The 25,958-nt window shown below is 51.1% G+C and overlaps 3 protein-coding genes across 6 annotated transcripts in view; all 3 read right to left on the reverse strand.

The window, feature by feature from the left end:
* pnpla6 (patatin-like phospholipase domain containing 6) overlaps positions 1 to 17,013 on the reverse strand; it is a 33,779-nt gene extending 16,766 nt beyond the window's left edge. For all 4 annotated transcript variants that reach the window (XM_076048305.1, XM_076048303.1, XM_076048304.1 and 1 more), the window contains exons 1-23: positions 16,867 to 17,013; positions 12,779 to 12,867; positions 8,536 to 8,586; positions 8,310 to 8,397; positions 8,131 to 8,213; positions 7,904 to 7,995; positions 7,637 to 7,777; positions 7,112 to 7,271; positions 6,688 to 6,768; positions 6,219 to 6,347; positions 5,867 to 5,947; positions 5,539 to 5,674; positions 5,280 to 5,354; positions 5,012 to 5,112; positions 4,470 to 4,649; positions 3,411 to 3,488; positions 2,155 to 2,360; positions 1,413 to 1,544; positions 1,134 to 1,257; positions 626 to 739; positions 388 to 463; positions 167 to 316; positions 10 to 73 (exon numbers count right to left, since the gene is read on the reverse strand). In XM_076048305.1, the coding sequence (XP_075904420.1) occupies positions 10 to 73; positions 167 to 316; positions 388 to 463; positions 626 to 739; positions 1,134 to 1,257; positions 1,413 to 1,544; positions 2,155 to 2,360; positions 3,411 to 3,488; positions 4,470 to 4,649; positions 5,012 to 5,112; positions 5,280 to 5,354; positions 5,539 to 5,674; positions 5,867 to 5,947; positions 6,219 to 6,347; positions 6,688 to 6,768; positions 7,112 to 7,271; positions 7,637 to 7,777; positions 7,904 to 7,995; positions 8,131 to 8,213; positions 8,310 to 8,397; positions 8,536 to 8,586; positions 12,779 to 12,826 (2,390 nt within the window). In that variant the 5' untranslated portion in view covers positions 12,827 to 12,867; positions 16,867 to 17,013. The remainder of the gene's footprint in view (positions 1 to 9; positions 74 to 166; positions 317 to 387; positions 464 to 625; positions 740 to 1,133; positions 1,258 to 1,412; positions 1,545 to 2,154; positions 2,361 to 3,410; positions 3,489 to 4,469; positions 4,650 to 5,011; positions 5,113 to 5,279; positions 5,355 to 5,538; positions 5,675 to 5,866; positions 5,948 to 6,218; positions 6,348 to 6,687; positions 6,769 to 7,111; positions 7,272 to 7,636; positions 7,778 to 7,903; positions 7,996 to 8,130; positions 8,214 to 8,309; positions 8,398 to 8,535; positions 8,587 to 12,778; positions 12,868 to 16,866) is intronic.
* Positions 17,014 to 17,615: 602 nt separating this feature from the next.
* On the reverse strand, positions 17,616 to 21,946 carry atp5pd (ATP synthase peripheral stalk subunit d). Its single transcript, XM_076048314.1, has 6 exons — positions 21,882 to 21,946; positions 21,035 to 21,177; positions 18,729 to 18,825; positions 18,208 to 18,279; positions 18,048 to 18,110; positions 17,616 to 17,811 (listed from the first exon to the last, which is right to left on the reverse strand). The coding sequence occupies exons 2-6, from the start codon at positions 21,154 to 21,156 to the stop codon at positions 17,680 to 17,682; spliced, it is 486 nt and encodes a 161-aa protein (XP_075904429.1). The 5' UTR covers positions 21,157 to 21,177; positions 21,882 to 21,946; the 3' UTR covers positions 17,616 to 17,679.
* Positions 21,947 to 24,098: 2,152 nt separating this feature from the next.
* LOC142902947 (homeobox protein MSH-C-like) lies at positions 24,099 to 25,952 on the reverse strand. Its single transcript, XM_076048306.1, has 2 exons — positions 25,521 to 25,952; positions 24,099 to 24,913 (listed from the first exon to the last, which is right to left on the reverse strand). The coding sequence occupies exons 1-2, from the start codon at positions 25,924 to 25,926 to the stop codon at positions 24,498 to 24,500; spliced, it is 822 nt and encodes a 273-aa protein (XP_075904421.1). The 5' UTR covers positions 25,927 to 25,952; the 3' UTR covers positions 24,099 to 24,497.
* Positions 25,953 to 25,958: the final 6 nt, after the last annotated feature.

The raw sequence follows: 25,958 nt of genomic DNA on the forward strand, positions 1-25,958 counted from the left end.
GTGAGTCACCTGTCCAGAGCTGAAGCTCCCAGTCGCTCTCTGATGATGTCACTGGTCAGCAGCAGCGTGGGGCCTGCAGGGGGCAGTAGGAGGGGAAAATGACTCATCAATCATTCATCATTCAAATTTAGATCTTCAACTTCAAGTCTGAGGAAGCAGGAAGTACCGATGGCGCTGAGGGCGTGGCTTAGCTCCAGGTTGAAGGCGCTGACTGGAACCTCGTCGCCCACCGGCAGCACAGCCACCGTGGACAAGTTACTGGCCGGGTTGGTGACATCAGCAGGGGCCGTCACCGAGGGGAGGCTGAGGCTGGAGCCTGGGGGGGGCAGTATGGGTCAGTAGAGTAACACACACACACACACACACACTGCAGTGTGTGCAGTCTACCTGAGAAGGGGCCTCGGCCCTGCTGAAGGTTCCCCAGGATCTTCTGGCCCAGCAGGTGGATCAGCCGGGTCACCACCTGCTCACACACACACACACACACACACACACACACACACACACACACACACACACACACACACACACACACACAATCAGCATCAGGTGGAGACAGAATGATCAATCAGACAGAGATGAAGGTGATGAAGCTGAAGGTGAAGGTGATGAAGATGAAGGTGACCTGAGGATATCTTCTCTTGATGTTGTTCAGTGTTCCCTCTGGAAGCTTCACCAGCTCCGTGTCCCTCACAGCGTGAACCGTGGTGGCCCTGGGCTGCTTGGTCAGGGCCTCCACCTGAGGAAGAGGAGGGGGAGGGGGAGGAGGAGGAGGAGGTGGATTAGTCATTTAACAGCTTCATCTCCTCCATGTTTGCAGAGTTTTTAGAGTCATTTCAATAAAGAGCTCAACACCCTGGTGGTTCTGGATGGTTCCAAGAGCTAAACACCCTGGTGGTTCTGGGTGGTTCTGGGTGGTTCTAGGAGCTAAACCCCCTGGTGGGGCTTCACAGACACTGACTTGGTTGCTTCATGTTCCATTGACACTCCAGCCCAGCGAGATGTTTTCTCCATTTCTCCATGGTTTCCTCCTATGAGGTTTGTCACCACAACACTGCATCCACCTGCTGCTGCTCCGCTACCCCCCCTCCCCCCTCTGGCACAAGACAAACTACGAGTGGTGAGGTTCTCACCACCCCGATGAGGTCTCCTCGGCCGTACTCCCCCACCAGCTCCTTCTTGCCATTGCTCTTGCGGATGACGGAGCGCAGGCGTCCGTTCAGGATGATGTAGGTGCAATCTGATTGGTCGTCCTGCCTGCGGATGGAGGGATGAATGGAGGGAAAAGGACGACGTTGATATCAAAGCCACCTGAAGGTGGCGACAGCTCCTCACATCACAGTTCTGAAGTAAAAAGGACGGAGACCGATGATATCAAAGCGTCCTCCAGGGGGCGCCAGGCTGCAGTCTACCTGTACAGGGCTCTGCCGGCCTCCACCGCCATCCAGTCGATGGCAAAGTCCATCTGCCTGACGAAGGGCGACATGCGGACGGCCACCGTGTGGGCGGCGCTCAGCACCACGCTGGGCTGCTCCCGCATGATCCTGCAGGGGGCAGTGCAGAGCACAGCAATAATCTTAAAAAAAACATGTTTTTTTGCAGCCTCGGAAACAAATCATGGAGCTTCAAAAAAAAAAAAAAAAAAACAACCAAAAAACATCATCGCACTCACACTCAAGAGCTCCGAAAGTTAACTGAAGGAACATTTTTACGCTACAGAAGGTTTGAGGAGGACAGAGTTGCTGGTGAGACGTTAATGAGTTCCACCTCCTCCAGTGACGAACCTCCACGTTTCAGCCTCGTGCGACTGATCGTCAGGAAAAACCTCCAGAAAACCACGTGAGAGGGGCGGAGCCAACACCTGCCCTGGGGGGGTCCACTGACCAGCAACCTTTGTGACATCACAAAGTGCTGCTTTGCGGTTGTGTGTGTGTGTGTGTGTGATAGACTCTCTCTTTGAAAAGCAGAGCCAGCAGAAGACGTGAAGGATGGAAGGAATACATGGAATATGATGATGATGATGATGATGATGATGAGTAGAAAAGTCCTGAGTGTAACACCGGAGCGAGCAGGAGGAGCCACGACTGGAAGGTTGCGATCAATGAAACGCTGCATGACTCAAGCCGGCGACGGCGGCACCGTCCCTTCACTCACTCGTAGAAGTCGGACTTGGAGATGTTGAGGTAGGTGCAGTCCCTCAGGGCCTTGATGGTGAAGATGAGCGGCTCCCCGGTCAGCACGGCCAGCTGGCCCACCATCTCGCCAGGGTGGGTGACGAAGAGGCACACGTCCTCCTGCTTGCTGATCATCCTCTGGTACACGTGGAGGCAGCCAGACAGCACAAAGTGGAGGCTGACATCCTGGAGGAGGAGCAGGAGGAGCAGGAGGAGGGGGAGGAGGAGAAGGAGGAGGGGGAGCAGGAGGAGCAGGAGGAGGGGGAGGAAGAGAAGGAGGAGGGGGAGCAGGAGGAGGAGGAGGAGGAGGGGGAGCAGGAGCAGGAGGAGGAGGAAGAAGGACGGGGAGGAGGGGGAGGAGGAGGAGGAAGAAGAGGAAGAGAAGGAGGAAGAGGAAGAGGAGGAGGAGCAGGAGGAAGAGGAAGAGAAGGAGGAAGAGGAGAAGGTAGAGAAGGAGGAACAGGAGAAGGAGGAGGAGGAAGAAGAGGAAGAGAAGGAGGAAGAGGAAGAGGAGGAGGAAGAGAAGGAGGAGGAGGCGGAGGAGGAGGAAGAGGAGGGGGAGGAAGAGAAGGAAGAGGGGGAGCAGGAGGAGGAGGAGGAGGGGGAGGAAGAGAAGGAGGAGGGGGAGCAGGAGCAGCAGGAGGAGGAGAAGGAGGAGGAGGGGGAGGAGGAGAAGGAGGAGGGGAATGAAGAGAAGGAGGAGGGGGAGCAGGAGGAGGAAGAGAAGGAGGAGGGGGAGCAGGAGCAGCAGGAGGAGGAGGAGGAAGAGAAGGAGCAGGAGGAGGAGGAAGAAGGACGGGGAGGATGAAGAGGAAGAGAAGGAGGAGGAGGAGGAAGAAGAGGAAGAGAAGGAGGGGGAGGATGAGGAAGAGAAGGAGGAAGAGGAAGAGGAGGAGGAAGAGAAGGAGGAGGAGGCGGAGGAGGAGGAAGAGGAGGGGGAGGAAGAGAAGGAAGAGGAGGAGGAGCAGGAGGAGGAAGAGAAGGAGGAGAAGGTGGAAGAGGAGGAGGAGAAGGTGGAAGAGGAGGAGGAGGAGAAGGAGGAGCAGGAGGAGAAGGAGGAGAAGGAGGAGGGTGTTGAGTGCTGAGTCACTGCCACAGTATTTGAATGAGGTCAGTTTCCCTCATTTGCTTATGAGTGTTGACGTGTTGGCACTGAGCTGCAGGAGGAGACCTGGTCCCCCAGGAGTCAGTGACTCACTGATTCACTGACTCATTGTGGAGGTGTTGGTGCCCTACCTGGTCTCCCTGTCTGGCCAGCACGGCTCCAGCCTTGGCCTGGTGGAGGGTCACCCTGCCATTCAGCAAGCTGGGGTCCTGCAACCAGCACACACACACACACACACACCAAGACAGAGCTGAGTGTTGAATCAGTGATGGAAACTCAGCCAGTCTGCTGGACTGCAGATCATTTCGCTGAGGTGGATTTCAGCCTGGAGCTCCCTCAGTGACTCAGTCAATCAGTAACTCACTGAATCAGTGACTCACAGACTCAGTGACTCAGTGATTCAGGCTCTCTCCTCACTCATTTCTTCTGTGTTGCAGGTGAGACAACCGCAGCGCCACCAACAGGAAGCGATGATACGATGGCGAGGGATCATTACAATAAAGCATTTCAACCCCCCCCCCCCTTCAGCCTCACTGGATCTCGGCGCCCCCTGCTGGCTGACCCAGTTTGATTGACAGCCTCCTAATCCTCGGACTCGTTGGACACAATGAGGCCGATCGTGCAGAACAGGAAACAATGAGACAAAGCCGCGTTGCTTGTCGTTATTAATAATGCTGTGACTCCTCCCACATGTGCTGCTGCTGCTGCTGCTGCATTCACAGGGACGGACACACACAACTGTTGATCTGATTGTACATGTTGTCAACCTGACTGAATGGGTCTTGCTTTCAGAAGAATTGATCAAATCTTCTCCAGCAGGGGGCACCAGGTAGCCCACCCTGCAGGCCCTGTCCAGCTGTGTCTCCAAGCCAGTGGTCTTCCAAACCTTCTTCAGTCAGTGTTGACAGTCATTCAGAACTCTGTGTTCACGTGGATCAGCATCAATAATAACATGACATCACTACAGGCTGACTGGGAAAAGCAGTCACTTCAGGAGAGAGCAGCAGACTGGTTGCCCTTCACACGACCCGGTAGCCACGAAGCAGCTCTGAGGCTCCACAAGGCCGGAGAGCCCCTGGTCCACAGGAAGTCTTCTCCATTGACTTCTAAAAGACTGACGACTAACCCTCTGAGGAAAAGACTTGAAACCCTTTGAGAAGACAAGGCAACCAAAGGAAGCCCACACTGACCTGGATGTTCATGAGTTTGAGGACTTCCTTCTTGGCCTCCTCGAAGAGCGCCGAGCTGCAGCGGCAGGAGGAGCCCGAGAAGATGTTGTCCGCGCCGGGGTCCTCCTCCGGGTACAAGTAGATCCCTGAGGGAACCTCATCCACCGTCACCTTCCTCTCACGCTGCTCCTGGGACACTGACTGGAGGGGGACACATCACCATCATCTTCATCATCATCATCATCATCATCATCCACATCATCTTCATCATCATCATCATCATCATCATCATCCACATCATCCTCTTCATCATCCACATCATCCTCTTCATCATCCACATCATCATCCACATAATCATCCTCATCATCACCTTCATCCACATTTTCATCATCATCTTCACCATCATCATCTTCAACCTCATCATCATCATCATCATCACCATCACTATCATCATCACTAATATCAGATGATGCATTTCTCTGCAGTCCCAGCAGCTTCCCTCTTCAGCCTGCAGTGTGTGTGTGTGTGTGTGTGTGTGTGTGTGTGTGTGTGTGTGTGCTCACCCTGGTGAAGGAGGGGGTGGTGGTGCCGTCCTCTGCTGACAGTGAGATCCTCCCCCTCTCGTACGCCATGTCGAAGTCTGACTTCAGACTCTTCTGGATTCCTGCACACACACACACACACAGACACACACACAGACACACACACACACACACACACACACACAGACACACACACACACACACACACACATGGAGCAGCAGGAGGGTTTGGTGTTGGTGGTGAACAGACAGCACACAGCAGCTGGAAATGGAGCAGCAGCAAGCTCACCTGCGATGTCCACTGGCATGGAGATGGTCCTGCTCAGAGTCGGCCCTGAGGCTCCATCCTTCCCCTGCTCACCTGCTGCACACACACACACACACACAGAGTGGCATCAGTTCTCTCTCTTTCTCTCTCTCACACACACACACACACAGAGTGGCATCAGTTCTCTCTCTCTCTCTCTCTCTCTCTCTCTCTCTCTCTCTCTCTCTCTCTGTCTTTCTCTCTCTCTCTCTCTCTCACACACACACACACACACACAGACCTGGGCCCTCTCCCCTGACTGCAGCCTCCCGCTGCTCCTCCGGCACCGTGAGGCTGCTGAAGCGCTTGCCATGGCGGACTGGACTGGTGCGGGTGGGGTGGGGGGAGGGAGGAGGGAGGCGGGACGGCTGCATCTCCTGCTGGGGGGTGCGGGGGAAGAGAGAGAGAGAAGCCAAGGTTCAGCTGTGATGCAGAATTCAGCCACATGAGTTTGCGTGTGTGTGTGTGTGTGTGTGTGTGTGTGTGTGTGTGTGTGTGTGTGTGAGGGAGTGTATTACTGTGTGTGTGTGAGTGTATTACTGTGTGGGTGTGTGTGTGTGTGAACCCACGTGGCTGAAGAGCTCGTTGGTGAGGCCCAGGTAGTTGTGCAGCGCCAGAACTGTGACCCTCTGCAGACGCACCATGATGATCTGGAGAGTGGAAACAGGAAACAGGAAGTGGGCGGTCATGTGACACAGATCAACATTGCAATTAGATCGGCTTTATTGATTGGTGTGGGGGTAGGGGGGTGGGTTGACATGATGGCAGCGACTGCAGTGTAACAGAGAAGAACAAAATTCAAAGAATTCAAAAGAAAAGAGAAATAGAATAAAACAGTGATGTTACAGAGTGAGATAGGAAGGAAACACACACACACACACAGTGGCAGTCACTCTCTCACCCCCTCCCCAGGTGTCTCACCTGCACCACTCTGACCAGGCTCTCTGGGTACTTCTCGAAGATGGACAGGAAGGCCTCGACGGGCAGCCGCAGGACGGTAGAGACCTCAGCAGCCCGAGCAGACACCGTCCTGTAGGGCTTCTGGTGGCCCTGACACACACACACACACACACACACACACACACACACACACACACACACACACACACACACACACACACACACACACGAAAATCATTTGGATCTATATTTTATTTATTTTTAATTCTTAATATAATAATCTTATTTATCTTATTTATCTAATTGCTGTAACTATGCACGTTTCCCCAGTGTGGGATCAATAAAGTTCTTCTTCTTCTTCTTCTTCCAGCCATCACTGATTATTTCCAGATGATTGCTGATATTCAGGTGGAGGGTGGTGGTGGAGGTGAAGGTGGTCATTGTGTGATGTGGGTGTGTGTGTGTGTGTGTGTGTGTGTGTGTGACCTACTGTGATGACGTCCAGGATGCTGAGCAGGCTGTGGACGCTGTCTCCTGGGTACACCTCCTTCACCACACTCTCCTTGCCATCCTAAAATAAAAACAGAGCAACTTCTCAACTTGCAATCCTCTTTTTTTCTTTTTTTTTTCCTTCAATTTCCCAAACAGACGAGCTGCAGTTTCCCAGCCGTAGTTTACAGAGTTCAACAACGAGACCGATGACTCTTTACAATCAGTCGGTGTTGAGCCCTTTTGTTCCTGGTCTTGAGCTGCTGTGAGTGGACGTGACTGCAGGATCAAGTCTGGATTAATCAGCCACATGTGGCGGTTTAAGCCAGATTAGCTGCTGCTGGGAGTTTCACTGCTGAGCCAGCAGCAGATCAAACACATCGACTCCATGAGAAACACACACACACACATACACAGTGGCTCACCGCTCCAGTAAGGCACAGTTCTAGCTTTCCGTCCTGGACCACGTAGATGCTGCAGTCTGGTTGGCCGGGCCGGAACACGTGCTCCCCCTGCTGGAACTGCACAAACACCATGTGCTTGCACAGCTCCAGGAAGAGCGGCTTCTCAAAGTGGCCCAGCACCCTGCACAGGGGACACAGGGGTCAAGGGTCTAACTCGGAGGTGAGATGGTCCTCCAGCAGAACCGTGGACAGGATTAAACCCAACATGGCCAGACTCCACTGAGATGAACGGACCGCTGCAGTGCATTGTGGGAGCCCGGTTACAAGTCGGAGTTGCTCTCCAGCAGGAAAAGGTTGTTGAACGTTATCGGTGCGACTCATTTCAAAACACTAAGACTGAACCAGGAGGGTTCTAACGAGTTCTGACGAGCGCTACCTCGTCCCAACCTGACGGAGTCTCTGACGACTTGGTCAGCTGCTGGGAATGTGGGCAAAGATGCCAAATGTTAGATGTGTTAGAATGAAAGAAAGGCCCTGCGGACCCACCGGACGTTCTTGAGCATGTAGAGGACCTCGGAGGGCAGGTGGGAGTTGGCCACGTCAAACTCCGTCAGGTCGGCCTCCAGCACCGAGGGAGGAGGCTCCTTGGCCTGCAGCGTGGGCACCTCCTTCTTGAAGCGCAGGATCCTGGACACACAGACAGACACACAGACAGACAGACAGACAGACAGACAGGCAGGTAGGAGGTGAGGACGAGGAGGAGCAGGCAGTCGGAAGGTCTCAGCGGTGCGAGAAGATGTTTGTCCCACGTACTTCTTGGCAATGTTGAGCATCTTCTGCTTCTTCTTGAGTCGAGGCCTGGAGGTGGAGGACGTCCCCACCAAGGACGACGTGGACTGGGACACCTGCACACACACACACACACACAGGGTTCAGATGTTTCACCTCCCACCTCAGCAGCACTCCTTCACTTCTCACTCTGAAGAAGAAGAAGAAGAAGAAGTGCTTCACCTTGGCCACCCGAGGAGCCTCACACTGACCTTGCGCATGATCTTGCGTCCGTAGAACATGACCTTGTCCCTCTTGCGGAAGCGGTACTTGGGGGCCTCCTGGGCCTCCAGGTCTGGGAGGAAGACAGTGACGTGTGGTTAGAGGAGGAATAACAAGGTGGCTCCTCACGATGGTTGGTGTTGGGAGTTGGGTGGGGGGTGTCACTGACTCCGGAGCTGGATCCGCCGCAAGATGAAGAAGATGAGGATGGCGATGAGGACGATGGCAATGCCGGCACCGATCACCATCCCCACCATCTGGAGAGAGGAGGAGGAGGAGGAGGAGAAAGAGGAGGAGGAGGAGATGTTGAGATGAGGCTGGAACCTCTCAGATCTCCACGGCCACACCACCACCGTGTCCATCCAGTCACTGTCTCTGGCTGGTGTGAAGCTCACCATGCTGGTCTGCAGCTCCTCCTCCACAAATGTCTTGATGTTGTCAAAGTCCTGAAGAGGAAACAAGAACCACAGCAGAAAATGAAGACGGTTCCGAGACAACAAGGTGAGAAGGAACTCGCTGCTGCTGCTGCTGCTGCTATTGTGAAAGAGGACGAGCTCCATGTCCGGGCCTGAAGCTGCAGCTCCAGCAGAGTGGGATGGAATGCAGCGGGGGAGGGGGAGGGGGAGGGGGAGAAGGGTGGCACGGGGGGAGGACCTTCAGCCTGGAGGTTTGGAAAGTCGAACAACCAGTGAGGCTGTTGGCATCTGGTCTATCAGCTCTGGTCTACTGCTTACCTAACCACAGCAGCTCTATAGCTGCGCTTCCATCACCCCTACAACTGCACCAAACCTAAACATGGCCATAAACCCTAGTGGTGGAAGCAGCGCCACCTGGAGGAACCTCTCCAACACGACTGAGAGGTTTTGATGCTCTCGCGAGGAGGTGTTTCAGGCGGATCCATAGGGAGGAACATCACAACGGTGTCACGGAAAACACGTCAGCGGAGGTGACGTACGGGGGTCACGTGACCAGTTCACGGAGCAGTGAAAATGGTGCGTTACGATTGGACGGGGGAGGAGACGGAATATTCTTTCCAAGTCATCAAAGAGAAAAATAGAACAATTCTGGACAGCACAAACAAACGCAAACAAACAAAAGCAAAATGTAATTCTGGTAAATGTCGCTTCTGCAATGCAAACACCTCCAAATGGCGATTACACAAGAAATATGGCTTTTATTTTGAAAAAAAACCCAACTGTGATTGGAACGCAGCCCGTGAGAAACTGCAGCGTCAATACGCATGAGAATGAAAGAAAAGACATTTCATTCATATACACAGTATATATATCGATATAATATTACTATATCTTATATCATGTAATGTGCTGTGTTATTATTAAGAATCACTCAGTCTGCAGTTTAATGCAGTGCAGCCACCAACACTCCACCGGTGCTGCTGCCCTGTTCACACCACAACCTGATGCTTCAGCAAGAAGAAACCACTGTCTGTTGTTGCAACACATCCAGAGCACCACAGCGACAACGGGTCTCTTATTCTGTAATTATTAACAATAAACTACAAAGCAATGTCCGTGAGTTTGTGCGTGTGTCTCTGATGTAGTTTAACCTTTTGGCCCTCTGGCAACATACTGAACGACAACAGAATCAGGCAGAGCAGCTTGAAGATCACACAGCCAATAAATGATACACACAGACCTCTGTCCTCTCAAACACAAGGCTGGTCCACCGATGGTCCACCGATGGGGATTAAAGTGAAATTTGGGAAACATCAGCAGCCTCCAGACTGCACAAAGTCCCAAGTTGTGAAGCAGTGAGATGTGATCATGATCGGGTGGACTGATCACAGCAGCTACTTCCTGGTTAGCTTGCGGCTACAAGGAAACTGGCCCGATGAGAAAAACACCCACAAGGACTGAAATCACTTCCTGGTGGGGTTTGGCAAGGCAGACGAGGGAGAGCGGAACGAGGTCGCCAGCAGCGCCACCCGGTGGTGCGACCTCGCTGGGGCCCAGAACCCAGTGAACCCCGCTCCCCCTACCGGCACAACCCCAGCCGACCAATCAGAAGCCAGTCTGCAGGCACGTGCTAGATAGCGGCGCCGAGATAAGGATGTTTGCTCCGCAGCCACGACAGGAGATAAAAATATAGACACAAACTACACAGAACCAGGAGAGGAACTCTTCACTCATGCCAACATCTTGTTTTTGTTACCGTAAAATATTTTTATTTTTACATTATATTTTTATAGTTGAGGATCTTGGCTCTGATTGGCTGTGATTGGTCGGGAGAAAGAGAAACGTCCAGAGTCCAGGCTGCAGGTCAGCCAGCTGAGAGACAGAGAGAGAGAGAGAGAGAGAAAGAGAGGGGGAGAGGGAGAGAGAGAGAGAGAGAGAGAGAGAGAGAGAGAGAGAGAGAGGGGGAGAGGGAGAGAGACAGACAAAGAGAGACAGAGAGAGAAGAGAGACAGAGAGAGAGAGAGAGACAGACAGAGAGAGAGAGAGACAGAGAGAGACAGAGAGACACAGAGAGAGAGAGAGAGAAAGACAGAGAGAGACAGAGAGAGGGACAGAGAGAGAGAGACAGAGAGACAGAGACAGACAGACAAAGAGAGAGACAGAGAGAGAAGAGAGAGAGAGAGAAAGACAGAGAGAGGGAGAGAGAGGGAGAGAGACACAGAGAGAGAGAGGGAAGAGAGATATATAAAAAGAGAGAGATAAAAAGAGAGAGAGGGAGTCGTGAAGCAGTGAGATGTGATCATGATCGGGTGGACTGATCACAGCAGCTACTTCCTGGTTAGCTTGCGGCTACAAGGAAACTGGCCCGATGAGAAAAACACCCACAAGGACTGAAATCACTTCCTGGTGAAGTTTGGCAAGGCAGACGAGGGAGAGCGGAACGAGGTCGCCAGCAGCGCCACCCGGTGGTGCGACCTCGCTGGGGCCCAGAACCCAGTGAACCCCGCTCCCCCCACCGGCACAACCGCAGCCGACCAATCAGAAGTTAATTTTTCCTGCCAGGATCTTTCACACAACATCAACACACTCAGCTGCACTTTCCAGCACTCTCGCTTCCTTGAACCGAACCGAGCCGGCCCAGAGAGCGTTCCCACCAATCACTGGCCAGATGTGGCCAGGATGGAATGTGTTCCCAACACTGCGCTCCGATGGGTTGGAATCAAACCCCAGGAGGAAACGAATAAAATGCTGGCAAGTAAACAAAGAGGAGGAGCCGGCAGGAAACCAGCTGCTTTTTAGTAAGCAACTACAGTGGCTGGTTTGGGCCAAAAAGCAGTCTGACTCTGACCTCCCCACTATCAGCCAGTCTGACGCCATCATCCTGAACCTCATACATCATTTCGCATTGTTTTCACTTCAGTATATCCAGAACAGTTGATGGCTTTCCAACCACCGAGCCTCCTCATTGGCTGCCATGCCGGCCGCGCAGAGAGAAGCTGGGAGCGTGCGTGTGTGAGACCATCAGAGAGTGTTTGAGCAACAGGCCTGGTGTGTCTGATGTGTTATCACCTCCATCACTGAGGCCGGCTGACTGTGGGGGGTGGCAGGGGAGCAGGGGTGAGTGGAGGGGGCGGAGCTACAGGTGGTACAGGAGCGTTGCGACACGGTGATGAAGCCAGATTGGCTCATACTGGAAGGTTGTGAAACGTCCTGTGGACTCATCACAGCTACAACGACTGCACAGTTTGTGTGTGTGTGTGTGTGTGTGTGTGTGGGGGGGGGGGGGGGGGGTTTGTTTTTCGGCCATTTTCTCTCCTGTTGTTGTTGTTGTTGTTGTTGATCGTGATGTTTCACTCCTTTAAACTTCAAAAAAAATTCAACATCCTGCGCTACAGGAATTCTTATCTTCAGACTGGAGTGACAGCCGCCAACCTCACGTCATCAGAAACCTTCATAGATGTATGAACAGAATAGAATAGAATAGAATAGAATGTCTTTATTAATCCCTCATTGGAAATTGGAATTAAACTGAAATTTGCATAATTATTGCAACAAAAAGCAGTGCATAGAGAAGGAAAAATATTATGAATTAAGAACTGATAAATTAAAAATAACATATTTATAGAGTAAGAAGGGAAAAACTAGATATTTAGCCCTTTGTTTGCAGCCTCCCGCTAAACACCGACGCTTTCGGACCTTCCACGTGTGCGTTTTAGCTGAAGGTGGAGGCGTGTGTGTGCCTCTTTGTGACCTCACAAAGGGCCGACTCCCAGCGGCGTGTGGGTCTCTCAGCTCATACTTTGTGAACGGTGGAGGAGTGCAGAATGGATTGGACATGGTTGTAGTTTGAAAGCAGGAGACACTGGGGGGGCGTTCTCATTGCCTCGCCTCGCCCTGTGCGGTTGTAGAGCGTCCTCACTGGCCTCTACACGGTTGTAGGGGGCGCCGTTTTGGTACCTCAAGCGCTCAGGGTCCAAGCGAGACGAGGCTAGTATCTATCTATCGAGTATCTCTCCATCTATCTATCTAGTATCTATCTATCTAGTATCTCTCCATCTATCTATCTATCTATCTAGTATCTATCTATCTAGTATCTCTCCATCTATCCATCCATCTTGTATCTATCCATCTAGTATCTATCTATCTCTCCATCTATCTATCTATCTCTCCATCTCTCCATCTATCTATGAGTGTGAACTCCATGCAGCAGCAGCAGACTGACCTCTGGCTGGTGTCCTTGGACCTCTTGCTCCGAGGTGCTCTGTCCCATTGTAACCCTGTTTCTTCATAGGGCTGGTCCATCAACGGCCACTGCACACAGACAGACAGACAGACAGACAGACAGACAGACAGACAGACAGGATCACTCACAGTGACAGTGGAGGTAAAACCCTGCAGCCAACCCCTCATTGTCACTCGTCCAACAGCCCACATCGACTCGCTGTTCTCAGGTCATGACCCAGTGGGACCAGTGGGAACAGTGGGAGCGGCTGCAGCAGCTGCAGTCGACCTGTGTTCAGCTGCAGCAGCTCCAGCAGCAGGGAGTTGAAAGTCTTCCTTGCACCTTCAGTGCTTTGAGTCCACAGCAGCAGGTGTGGTTTTTAATGTTGCTCCACAAACAGCCTGAACACACAGTGAGGCCTCAGGCTGTGTCTCAATCCAGGCTCTGCATCCTTGAAGTGCGCATTTTGAAAGGAAGTTGTGTCATAGCACTGCGCGAAGGCTCCTCCCACTTCCCGAGGGTGCTTAGGACGCTCAAAATGCGTACTCGGAAATACGCACTAGTTTTAGCTGATTCCAAGGCTGCACCGCACTATCCTTCACGCACTTGGGTATCCCATGATGCTGCAAAGCATCATGGGATCCTGGGAAGTCAGCTGAAATTAGCACCATCTACTGGCAAAGACACCACATATAAATCTAAATATTGAAGTTTCACATAAAGTATGCAGTTTTTAACGTAGGATTTTATTTATTTGATCATCCAACGCCATCGTTAGATGGAGAACCAATGGTTAGCTTGATGCTATGAAAACGTCACTTCCGGGGTTGGCCAGCAGGAGGGAACGGCGGTGACAAAACCAGGAAATACGCCGAAGGCTAGACCGTCCCGAGTGGTTACCGGGGAGGCGGGGTTTGGTCGGTCCTTCTAGGCTGGGTACTCGAAGAACGCTTCCTTCAGACGGAGGACACTCGGTCTGAATGGTGCAGACCCTGAATTGAGACACAGCAACTGCGTCCACTACCCTGAGGGAATCAGTGGGTTGGAGAACTCCACCATCCTGCTCTGAAGCAGGCTGGTGGAGCCAGCAGGAGGAGGAGCCAGCAGGAGGAGGAGCCAGCAGCTACTGTTGCAGCAGCAGGTCTCTGCCTTCCTACTGCCAATAAGAGACTGGACCAACCGACAGGCTGGCCCCTCCCTCCCCGCCCTTCACTTCACCTCCGGCCCTCTTGTCACTTCTCCACCACCATTACCCCTCCATCCTTTCCTCCTCTGCTGCCAGAGGCAAACTCCAGTGGCTGTGAGGTGGAGGCGGGTGGAGTGTCGGGTTACAGGAAGTGCTCCTAATCACCAGAAAGCTGCCGTTCACCTCCCTTGGGAAACAAACAACAAAAATCCCTTCAGCAGCATCAGTTTAGTTCCATGTTGCAGGCTGGAAGCTGTCCTCTCTCTTTCTGTTATCATTCATCAGCCACGTGGCGCTGTTCAGGTGTTCAGGTGTGACAAGGACGGGGGGGTTGGCGGTGGCAGCGGAGGGAGCGCCGCACCTTCAGGAAGTTCAACCGCTTCCTTCCACTTTCAGAACGACGTCGCAGCGACGACCCCAGAGGAGGGACAGAAGGAAAAATAAGAGCCAGGTGGTCTCTTCTGGCCTCCTGAGCAGCCTGCAGCAGGCCTGGACCTGCTGGACCTGCTGGACCTGCTGGACCTGCAGGCTGGAGCAGCCAGCTCCACCCTCCAGCCTCCAGCCAGCTCCACCCTCCAGCAGTGTGCAGGCCCACTGCCATTGTTCCCCACTGACAATAGAGCCAGTGTGGACTCCTCTGGTGTCCAGGGCCGGACCACCGCTGAGCTCGGCCAGCAACACAGCTGCGTCTGTATTCACCAATCACAATGAGGCGTGCGGGGCCGTTGGATCACAACAGGCATGTGGCGTTCAGGGGCAAACGGCGGGTGGGTGACGAGGCTGTCGGGAGCTGACGGGGAAGCACGCACACTCTGAACTCTCACAACTTTCTCATCCATCTAGAAGCTTCCAGCATCAACTTGCACATCATTTAGATGGATAGACAGACAGACAGACAGACAGCCGGATGGATAGATAGATAGATACTTTTGTATCGGCTCACAAAACGTGTTTAAAAGTTTAATCAGTTCATAAAAAGTGCATAGAGAGTCAAAGAATAATTAAAATGAACAAGTAAAAGAATAACTAAGATAAAGATTGGAGGTAAAATGTTGGCCGCGGCGCCACCTGGGGACTCAGAGCTGCCGCTTCCCCAAGAAAAAAGCTGAACGGGAGTCCACTGGTTTCAGTGTGAACCCAGCCAGACCAGAACCTGCTGGAACAGGTGAGTGATCTCAGGCGTCCTCCACCCCCACATGACCGGACACAGGAGGTGTGTAGCTGTCTCCAGGTCCGTAGTTTACAACCAGGAGAGCAAACAAAGGTTTGTGTTGAGACCCACAACAGCACACGACACAAACCAACCGGACCTGAGCACCGCACCAGCGACAGGCACTGGGTGACCCAAGGTGAGTCCAGGGTGCGAGGACCTCCGATCGTGTTGCTCCCTCCAAGGCCAAAATAGTTTTGCATCGCTGGCATCACACAGAGGTGTTGGCTTACCAACACCCCCCCCCCAGGCCACCCACCCCCCAACTGCCAATCACTGGCTAGGAAGGACTGTGTGTGTGTGTGTGTGTGTGTATCCCCTCCTCCTGATTGACACTCAGTACCAATCTAACATTTCCTTAACATGCAGGAGGCCACTAATAACACTGCTATATTTTCTGGATGCACGCGCACACACAGGTCACATGACCACAGCTGGCTCAGGGGGTCTCGCCATCCATCAAAACTGACTATATATGTATATATATATATATATATATATATATATATATATATATATATATATATATATATATATATACACACACACACACACTTTTTTTTTTAATCGTGTCGTGTGTGTAAAACTGTTATTTTGCATTTCAAGGCAGTTTTAAGCCCATAATGTAAAGTATTTCTTGCCAGAAATGAGCCAGAGGAGCCAACTACGGGTTAGTAAAAGGGACAAAAAGGCTACCATTTGAAATCTGATTTAAAAAAAAAAAAAAAACACAAAAAAAATACGTAAGCGATACATTTGAAAGGGTTAATCCTTAAGAAAAATGTGACCATTAGGTAAAATATATAATTATTATTAATGTTTTTTTTTGTTTGTTTGTTTTTTTTTTTTTAGCTTTTTGAAAAAATTATGAAACACCCTTAAATTTTGATTGAAGGCTTTCAGGGTGTCTGATGGGTTGATGTGGGGGCCCGACCACCCCGGACCACCGCTGTATTTCACACACTGTGTCAGTAAACACGTCAGGGTCAAGCAGAAAGAAAACACACACACACACACACACACACACACACACACACACACACACACACACACACACACACACACACACAGACAAACAACAACAACAACAACAACAACAACAACAACAGCAGCAGCATCGTCAAGCAGGGCTGGCTGGTCCTGGGCTGGCCGAGGATGACACCACTATCCCGGCTAACTAACGGGACGGCAGGAGGCGGTGGGCAGCAGCGAGGCCTTCCAGTTTACCTCCACCACCACCAATGACACGAGCAGGGGGCTCGGCCTGCCTTCACCGGCCTCCTCCAGCTGCAACACCGGATGGCAGAGCCAGAAGTGGTCGCTTCTTCTTCTTCTGTTACTTCTTCGGCGCCGCCGCTGTCTTTGAAGCTAGCACAACAGCGCTAGCTCTGAATGCTAGCGACGGCGCCTAAACGCGACGGTAGCAGAAGACGAAGAAGGAGGAGGAGGAGGAGGAGTAGAAGAAGTATTCGGACGATCCCGAATCACGACCCGCCGCACCGAGCCGGAGGCTGCGGGTCCCCAGTGACCCCTCAAGGTTCAGCGCGACTCACTCCACCGTGAGACCGGGACACCGTCCTGCTAGCGCGGCCAACTTCACCGCGGTGTCCGGGTGAGAAACACACAACTCCGGCTAGAAGCAACTCGTCGCGCGGAGACCTCGGTGAACAACACGGCTGTTTTTCTTCTTACCTGTTCGGATGGACTCCCGTCAATCGACTCGGACAGTCAACACACACTAAAACGCAGCGGAAGTCAGCCCCGGCTCTTAGCACCGCCCGCCCCCTTGCTGTCTGTTAGCCCCGCCCGCGCGCGGCTAGCCCAGCTCCAGCTGCAGCTCCGGCCAATCAGCAGTGCAGACACTGCGGCGGTGGGCCCAATCAAAGCGCCAGGGCTCGAGTAAAGCACTAGCAGCGGTTCGGTTCCGCCCGACGGGTGGAGACCGACCAATAAGGCTGCTGGGAGACGAGACGGGGCTCATTGATGATTGGCTCCCACTGACAGTGAGCGATGAAGGCACTTAAACGATAACAGAGCCGTCATGAACAATAGTTCGCACGCGGGCTCAACTGAAAACCTTTGATTCAATGCAATGATCACGTCACGGCTATTACCTACCTGTGATCAATCTGTGCTAACAGACCAGTGATGATTGATGAAGTCAGGAAGCGGTTTGCTCGTTTCCACTTCAATTTCTTCATTAAAAAAAATAAAAAAATAAAAAATAAATCATTTCAAAACCAGTTCTAAATCCACCAGATTAGTGAACATTAAAAGTTAGCGGGCACCGGTTTAAAGTCACGTGCGGGCAATCAGTCCGCAGTAAAAAAGCTGAGCAACACTGCCCCCTTCTGACCACTTACTGTACACGACCCATGACGAGTAACAGTCGCTGCGTCGTCGTCTTCTTCGTTGAATAAGGAGGTCGTACAAAAGGTGTCTTTTTAAAATACATATTTTTTTTTATTATTGTTGTAGTTGTGAGGTGAACGCTGAGCGAGACATTTACAGATCTGCAATGGGCTTGTGTGGCCAGTAGGGGTATTTGACCTTGTCCAGCTTGGTCTCGGGGAAGGTGTCGTTGAGGTCCTCGATGGTCATCTGGTCGAAGGGGATCATGTTCTGGAACTTGGCCAGCTGGGGGGGGCGGGCAGACAGACAGACAGGCCAATCAGACAGACAGACAGACAGACGCTGTCTGATTGTCCTTCCTCTACTGACACAGCGCTGGTGGCCACAGAACTACTTCCTGTCCCACAGAACTACTTCCTGTCCAGACAGAAATCAAACCTCTATATGGTTCCACATCAGGAGTGAGCTGAGACAAACTGGGAAATAGTAATAAATAATAAACGGTCCAACGTGGGTCTCACCTCCTGCTCGTACTGAGCAATGCGGGCCTTCGATGCTTCAATGTAGGCCTGTGCACCTTTGTTCTGTTTGAGAGAAGAAGAAAAATACACTTATACTGCAGGGCCATTAAATCCAATGTAGAAACCATTGATCTGTATGATGATGATGATGATGACTTACTGATTCGACCTCCTGGCCATCAATGGCGGCTGTGTGAGTGTCGACAGGTGCAGGAATCTGCAGAGCTTTAAACTGTGGGAACAAGACACAACTTAGGATCTGATACTGCAACACAAGACTGGCTGAGAACCAGAACCAGGCTGAGAACCAGAACCAGACTGAGAACTAGAACCAGCTAAGAACCAGGCTCAGAACCAGAACCAGACTGAGAACCAGAACCAGCTAAGAACCAGGGTGAGAACCAGGCTGAGAACCAGACTGAGAACCAGAACCAGCTAAGAACCAGAACCAGAACCAGACTGAGAAGCAGAACCAGGCTGAAGGGTTTCAGGGATTCAGTGAATTTAGGAAATCACCTTCATCCCTTTTCTCCAAAATAATGATTTTTTTTTTACTAATTAATCATACTTATGATTGACTGATGGTCAATGACAATCATGTGCCAGGATCCTGGAACAAGTGCTTCTACACTTTGCTGGGAAGATGATGGATATTCCAGTTCTGCTGAGGCGGCGGCTCACCTTCTTCTCAAAGTCGTCCACCATGCCGGCCTTGGCCACGGCGCTCTTGTAGAAGCTCCAGTCGATGACGGCAGGGCTCTCTGGCAGAGTGGTCATCCTGGCACACACACACACACACACACACACACACACACACACACACACACACACACACACACACACACACACACACACACACACACACACACACACACACACAATCAATAACCAACGCACACAGCACAACAAGGCCGAGGCTGTCGAGATACCGCAGATCATTTCAAGGCAGGCCAGGAGAAATACCTGGGCTTTACGTCATCGCTCTAACATAACAACACCACTGCGTAGTGCAGTGAGCCTCAACCCCTCCCGGGATTCCAAGCCAGTGTCAATGAATAAAGAGACTGTGTTGTTGTAGGGCTGCACAATTCATCGAACTTTAATCACGATCGCGATATTGGCTGCCACGATTAAATTAAAGGTGAGTGTCGGCGATGTTAACGTTTAAAAAGCCGGCTACCGTACGTGCCAAATCAAGCACTTGCAGTTATCCAACCACCAGGGGGCGAACACATGGTTAAGACTTCATTGAGCTGCCGAAATAGAGCAAATCCCTCAAGTGAGAGAGAGGGAGAGAGAGAGAGAGAGGATGAGAAAGAGAGACAGACAGAGAGAGACAGTGAGAGAGAGGGAGAGAGAGAGAGAGGATGAGAAAGAGACAGACAGAGAGAGAGAGTGAGAGAGGGGGGAGAGCGAGAGAGAGAGAGGGGGAGAGAGAGAGGATGAGAAAGAGAGACACAGAGAGAGAGAGTGAGAGAGGATGAGAAAGAGAGACAGACAGAGAGAGAGAGTGAGAGAGGGGGGAGAGCGAGAGAGAGAGCGTGAGAGAGAGAGAGGCGGAGAAAGAGAGACAGACAGAGAGAGAGAGCGAGAGGGGGAGAGAGAGAGGATGAGAACGAGAGACAGAGAGAGAGAGAGACAGAGAGAGAGAGAGAGGGAGGGAGGGAGAATGAGACGCGATGTCGGGAGCATACAGTCCGCCCCCCCAAAGAAACTTTGTCGGCACGTAACTTTGCGGAGTTAGCGTAGCGAGATAGCCATAGCGTGCTGCCCCCCCCGTCAACGAAAGAAAATGCATGAAATAAATAATTGTGATTTTAATATTGACTAAAATAATCGTGATTACCATTTTGGCCATAATCGTGCAGCCCTATGTTGTTGGCACTATTAGGCCAAAGAGAGTCATTTTAGAATGTTTGTGGTTGGTGGTCGAGCCACTGGATTCCACTGTGCTCACAAACACTGGAGTCATTTGTATGGAGCAGTGCTAGGAGACCTGGCACAGTGGTCAGTGTAGCAGGCACAGCCACTGTGTGACCTGGACACCATGATGGGACAACAGTGGGCAGCTGAAGCTGTCTGAAGGCCCCTCGGCGATGTTGGGCGTGGGCAAACTACGGCCCGGGGGGGCCATACGTGGCCCGTTGAGCCGTTGAATCCGGCCCGCTGAACTTGGGAGAAATTTTTAATATGTTTTAAAAAAATATATTAATATTAAGTCAGTAGGGTTTAGTCATGGAATACCTGTTCCCTCCATGTTGTCAGTGCTGTCAGTCATTTCAATAAAGAGCTGATAAACACCGCGGGGGGCTTCACAGACGCCAGCTGCGTTTCCATGACATAATAAAAGCCATATTTCTAAAAAAAAAAAAAAAATTCGATATGGCACAATTGCGATTTGCAGGCGTTTCAATTGAATTCCCCATAAACCACAGCTTCCCGTCAAATCCGCAGAGCGCCACCGTGAGGAGGACGGAGGTACAAAATTCCTCGCAGAAATCTGCATTTCCACGTTTGCTGTGCAGAACGCTCCTTCCGTTTTCCTCTTGGATAACTTTAAAAAAATAATAATACATGTATTCCGTCTCCTCCTCCGCCCAACCAATCACAACGCGGCATTTTCACTGGTCGGTCAAACTGGTCACGTGACTCCCCCCCCTACACGTCACGTCGGATATTCCTCCATATGGATCCGTGTGTGAAACACCTCCTGATGAGGGTCCAAACCTTCCAGCCATATGCGAGAGGTTCTTCCAGGTGCAGCTGCTTGCTTCCACCACCAGGGTTTCATTGCCATAGTTGGGTTTTGCTGCGTTCCAGCGGTGCTGGAAACACAGCTACTGCTTTGGCTTTGCTTTCATTCTCCATTGACATTACAGCAGCAACATGCTTCCTACATATCCTCCCATGATTCCATCCACCTGCTGCTGCTCTCGCTACCCCCCGCTCCCCAGTCTACCCAGCACCGGCTGGGTCCACACACTGACTTTGCAGAGATGGCGTCGCTGCGGCTCTTGAGTGCGTTGAACATGCCCTTCTGGTTGGGGGGGACGCGCTCGGCAAAGGCCACCCAGTCAACGGCCTTCAGGGCTACACGACGAGCTGCCATCCTGTCCGTCTGTCTGCCTGTCTGCAGGGGAGCAACAAGGATTCAACACACACACACACACACACACACACACACACACACACACACACACACACACACACACACACACACACACACACACAGGTTAATTAATAGACACACTTCAGTCATGGTCAATGAGACATTGTCAGACCTCAGTTTGCACCTGGCTGATATTGAAATGCTACATTATAGAAAAACCATAGTGACATTTAATGTTCACGTGCACAACAAAACCCATTGGGTTCGCTGTTGTGCCGTACTTTGTGTGTAGCGACGCATTTTCCGTGTGGAACGCAGCACAGTCGCCGATAACGACGTGCTGCGGTCAGACGGACGGACGCAGTAAAAAAAAAAAAAAGAAAGAAAAAAGTATCGGTTAAAAGACAAAATGCCGTTTTTTTTTATGAAGCTTAGCGAACATCAATGACGCACACAGACACACACACGAGCCCTTGACATTCGCAGCGAGAAAGCGCCGCTGCAACGCCAGGCTAACTAGCGGTTAGCATGCTAGCCAAGGTCAGAGCGTCTCATTGTGACGGCGGACGTCTAGACAAAACACTCATTCAACGCAGGGTTAAAACTTAGCAGAGCGCGCGAAGCCCGAATGCGTTTGAAAAACAACGCACCGGTGTACAATTTTAACCAGTTTAAAGAGGAGAGTTGTGAAAGATACGCGGAGCGCCAGGCTTGATGTTGCTCACCTCGATGTGCAATTCTCAGTGACTGACTGACAGGAGGACTAACCGGAAGTGCCTTTTCTTCACTCCAGGACCCGGCCCGCTGACTTTGAGTGCGCGCCTGCACTGCCCCCCGGTGGAAGGAGACGGTAAAGCCTCCCGTAGGGGGGGGCTGCCCGCCGCTGCGCAGCCGCAGGTTCATCATTCTCCAACTTTTCATCTCCTCTTTCTTTCTTTGTTCACTGAGTCACTCAGACTTTTCCAAGCCTTTTTCTTTTAAAACAATTTTTTTATTTAATATTTTTTTGTTTTGAATGAAATTTGGCCAAAAATAAACACGTTGCAGGTGCTTAACGAGCGTTCACAGCGCAGCGATCATCATCATTTTTTAGATCCCTTCTACTGAGTTTGTCATGATGTGACAGCTCTTAAGATAATGATTCACACACTCGGTTCGATTGAACAATTTAACCGATTCCCGGAGTGTTTTTGAATGAACCGTAAGCCTATCAGCGGCTTGAAAAAAAAAACAAATGACCAAATGTATTGAAGTAAAACACGGTGTGCTACGGGTATGTACGGGAAGGGATTTGTTGAACAAAAATATTTTTGTTAAGATTTATGTGGGAAAATTAAAAAAAACAAAATAAATTTAAAAAAAAAATAGCTTAAACTTTAATGTATTTTCAAAAGACTGATGTGATTTTTTTTTTATAAGAAATTGGAAGGACGTAACGAATCGATATTCGCAATGTAACGGGGAAAGTAATTGCGTAACATTTTATAATAAATCTCCAAACAAACGTTTTTTCCTTGAGCAATTTTTTTTTTTTTTTTTTTTTTTTTTAACATGAATTATGTTTATAAAGTAAATACTTTACATAACTTGTCATTAATTCGCCTTGGGCTGACATCACTGGGGAATAAAAAACACTTTTTGACGGCAGAATGTTCTTATCGCGAGCGGCAGAAGATGGATGGATCTTTGTTCTTGCACTAAAATAAAGTAAATATTACCAAACCAGCTCATCATTCATCCACCTTTATAAAAAATATATAAAAAATAAGCACAGACACACAAAAGGGACAAAGGCTTATTGAAAACGAGTTCAACACTTGCAGGTCATGTTGTTTATTCGCTAAAAAAAGAAGAAGAAGAAAAAAAAAGCCTTCCCGTCTTTACAAGTGACTGAACATTTGGATAAAGTGATGTATGTACACATGTACACAGTACAGATACATAGATATTTAATAAATACCACTCGTCCCGCTGCTCTCCGAGCAAAGAGGCAGCAGAGGTTTTTTGTGTGTTTTTTATCTACACTAACAGAATTGTGTTGTGTGTCTATTTTCAGCAACACTTTTTTCCTCAAAAAGAGGAAAGGTTCTCGCTTTCATCAAGGCCGCTGGTGTCAACCAATACAAACACTGGGGGGGGGGGGGGGGGGGAGTCGGGTTCTGAAAAAATACATTTTTGCCTCATATATATATATATGTATATATATATATATATTTAATAAAATATATATTTGCTTAAAAACTCAATGAGCTGTGCAGTTTTACCAGAAAACAGTGGATCGGGTTCCAGGTGGACACCTGAAGGCACTGACGAGGTTCTAGTGAGAAGACTTCTGCCGCGGCCTCCTCGCGGGACTCCGCGGGTGCAAAGCGTCTCTTCGTTCCTCTCCTCACGCATGAAGCATGAAGGACGAGCTGCACGCGCCCGCCGCTCGCGCACTCGCTCCTCGGAAGGCCCGTCGCTTTGCAAACTCCGACCACGCGCTGCTGCTGCTGCTGCTGCTGCTGCTGGAGTCCCCGCCGCCTTGAAGCGCCTGGATTGCGGCTCCACAGCAGCGGCGGCGGTGGTGGAGTCTCGCAGCTCCGCCACCACTAGACAGAGGTCCCTAAATGATCGCGCGAGCAGTGAAAACTGCGCAAAGATCCGCATCACTTTGCTGTTTTTCTTTTTCTTTTCTTTTCTTTCTTTCTTTTTTTTTTTTAACACAACGTTCAACTTTTTAAAACTGTGATGGAAAGATGTTTTATGTCCTGGTGTGTTTGAGAGAATCAGCCGCTGCGTTAGCAGAGAATTGCTTTGTCTTTGTTTGTTTTTTTGCACTTGATTTCTGAAACTTGACTTATTTATTTATTTATTTTTTTAAATAAGTGCGTTCATTGCTTGCTCATTTACTTTGTCTCGTGACGCTGCGGGTCACTTCATTAAAGTCCAGCTGTCACTGAGTGTTCTGGTGTTGCTTAACAATGCATTTTACATCGAGACAATGACGTCATCAGACGTTAAACGCGGACGATGGACGCTTGGTGCGTCGCTGAGCCTGATGACGGTTGCTTCTGGTTCTGTGTCTGGTTCCGAACCCGCTGCTGATGGACAGATGTGTCAGAGTAGAGCCACCAGAATCAAGCAGACTCCAACCACTGGTCAACAGACGGAGAGGAGAAATCCGCGCAGTTGTGCGTCAAATGCGCCTGAAGGAATCAGAGGCGCAACTTGAAAGAAACAAAGAAAAAAAAAAGCCCGTTTGGTTGAATTTTCTTTGAAAAGCGTGACGTCACTATTTCAAAACCGCGCCAATGGTACCAGGACTAATAAGAAGGAGGAGGAGGAGGAGGAGGTGAAGACTAGGACAGGTAGTACATCCCGTAGGTCACCGGTCCGCCGAACAGTCCCGGTACCGGCAGGCCGGGCCGGTGGAAGCCGCCGGCGGGGCTCCAGGGCGGCGAGGCCACGGCGGCGCCCAGCGGGAAGGGCAGCGCGAAGGCCGGCAGCGCCGCCTTGCTGGAGGCCAGCTTGAACTTCTCCAGCTCGGCCTCCTGCAGTCTCTTGGCCTTGGCCCGCCGGTTCTGGAACCAGATCTTGACCTGGGTCTCCGTCAGGCTGAGCGAGTTGGAGAACTCGGCGCGCTCGGCGATGGACAGGTACTGCTTGTGGCGGAACTTGCGCTCCAGCGCCAGCAGCTGCGAGGTAGTGAAGGGCGTGCGAGGCTTGCGGTTGTTCTTGTGCTTCCTCAGCGGACACGCGGCCGGACTGGCGCTGCCTGCGGGCCGCGGCGGGGAGGGAGAGGAGGGAGAGGAGGACGCAGACAGTCACTTTCAGTTGGTGGTTATTTCACAGTGCAGCACACACGTTTATGCTGCTAAACTTGACAAATAATGATCTTTAAAATCACATTTGCGAGGAAGTTGTGGTCAACGACGACCATTATTCAGAATCATGGAATAAGAATTTACATTTTTGAAAAGTTTATTGAAAGGAAACTGCTCAACTTCTTCTCAAAGTCTTCCACTGTGCCGGCGCTCTTTATTATTATTATTATTATTATTATTATTATTATTATTATTATTATTATTATTATTATTATTATTATTATTATTGTAGTTTCATAAAGTTTGTTCATGTCTGCAGGCACAGTTGATGATGAGTTGATTTAAAGCCTGCTGGATTTTATCGTGATTTAGATGCTAAATTTCTATCATTAATAGAAAGAATTTGTGCTTCTGCTATAATTTGCTCGTCATCGCCACATTTACACAAATTTATCCCATCATTTCAAAAAGGCCAGAGGACATTTTTCCACCCAGAGGAGCAGAATGAGGCCGGTGAGCGGTGAGCGGTGAGGTTCGGGGCGGAGCTGAGGGACTTACGGGGCGGCGTGCCGGGGAAGGAGGCCGCCGGGAACCAGGAGCTCGGATCTTTGTCGCTAAACTCTCGGTTCGCGTCCTCCGCGAGGCCGCCGCAGCCTCCCTGCGGGCCCTCCGTGCACGGGACCTTCCGCTCCGCGTAAAGAGTCCTGGGGGAGAAGTGCGCGCCTGCGCCCTGCGCGCCCACGACCAGAGGGGGCTCGGCGGTCCGACAGGTGGTCTTCCTGGAGATGAGCGACTCGACGCTGAACGGCAGACTGCTGCTGCTGCTGCTGCTGCGCGGCGGCTTCGCTCCCCTCGCGGTGCTCATGTCTCGCGGCTGCGCGTCCACCGCCGCCTCCTCCTCCTCCTCCTGGCGCAGGCGCAGCTGCTGGGCGTCCCGGGCCGGAGAGCCGTGCGCGGGGTTCATCGTGACTCAGGGGGGAGACGGGGCCATGCACG

The sequence above is a fragment of the Nelusetta ayraudi genome, unplaced genomic scaffold (assembly GCF_046127955.1).
Source record: "Nelusetta ayraudi isolate G7.1 ecotype Tasmania unplaced genomic scaffold, CSIRO-AGI_Nayr_v1 ptg000099l, whole genome shotgun sequence".
NCBI classification, from domain to species: domain Eukaryota; kingdom Metazoa; phylum Chordata; class Actinopteri; order Tetraodontiformes; family Monacanthidae; genus Nelusetta; species Nelusetta ayraudi.

Coding starts and splice junctions, on each gene's coding strand:
- LOC142902947 (XM_076048306.1), bottom strand. CDS start 25,926: ATGAACCCCGCGCACGGCTCTCCGGCCCGGGACGCCCAGCAGCTGCGC. Junction 24,914..25,520: donor CTTCCCCGGCACGCCGCCCC/GTAAGTCCCTCA, acceptor CGCGGCCCGCAG/GCAGCGCCAGTCCGGCCGCG.
- atp5pd (XM_076048314.1), bottom strand. CDS start 21,156: ATGGCAGCTCGTCGTGTAGCCCTGAAGGCCGTTGACTGGGTGGCCTTT. Junction 18,826..21,034: donor AGCGACGCCATCTCTGCAAA/GTCAGTGTGTGG, acceptor TGTGTGTGCCAG/GATGACCACTCTGCCAGAGA. Junction 18,280..18,728: donor TGGACGACTTTGAGAAGAAG/GTGAGCCGCCGC, acceptor TTGTTCCCACAG/TTTAAAGCTCTGCAGATTCC.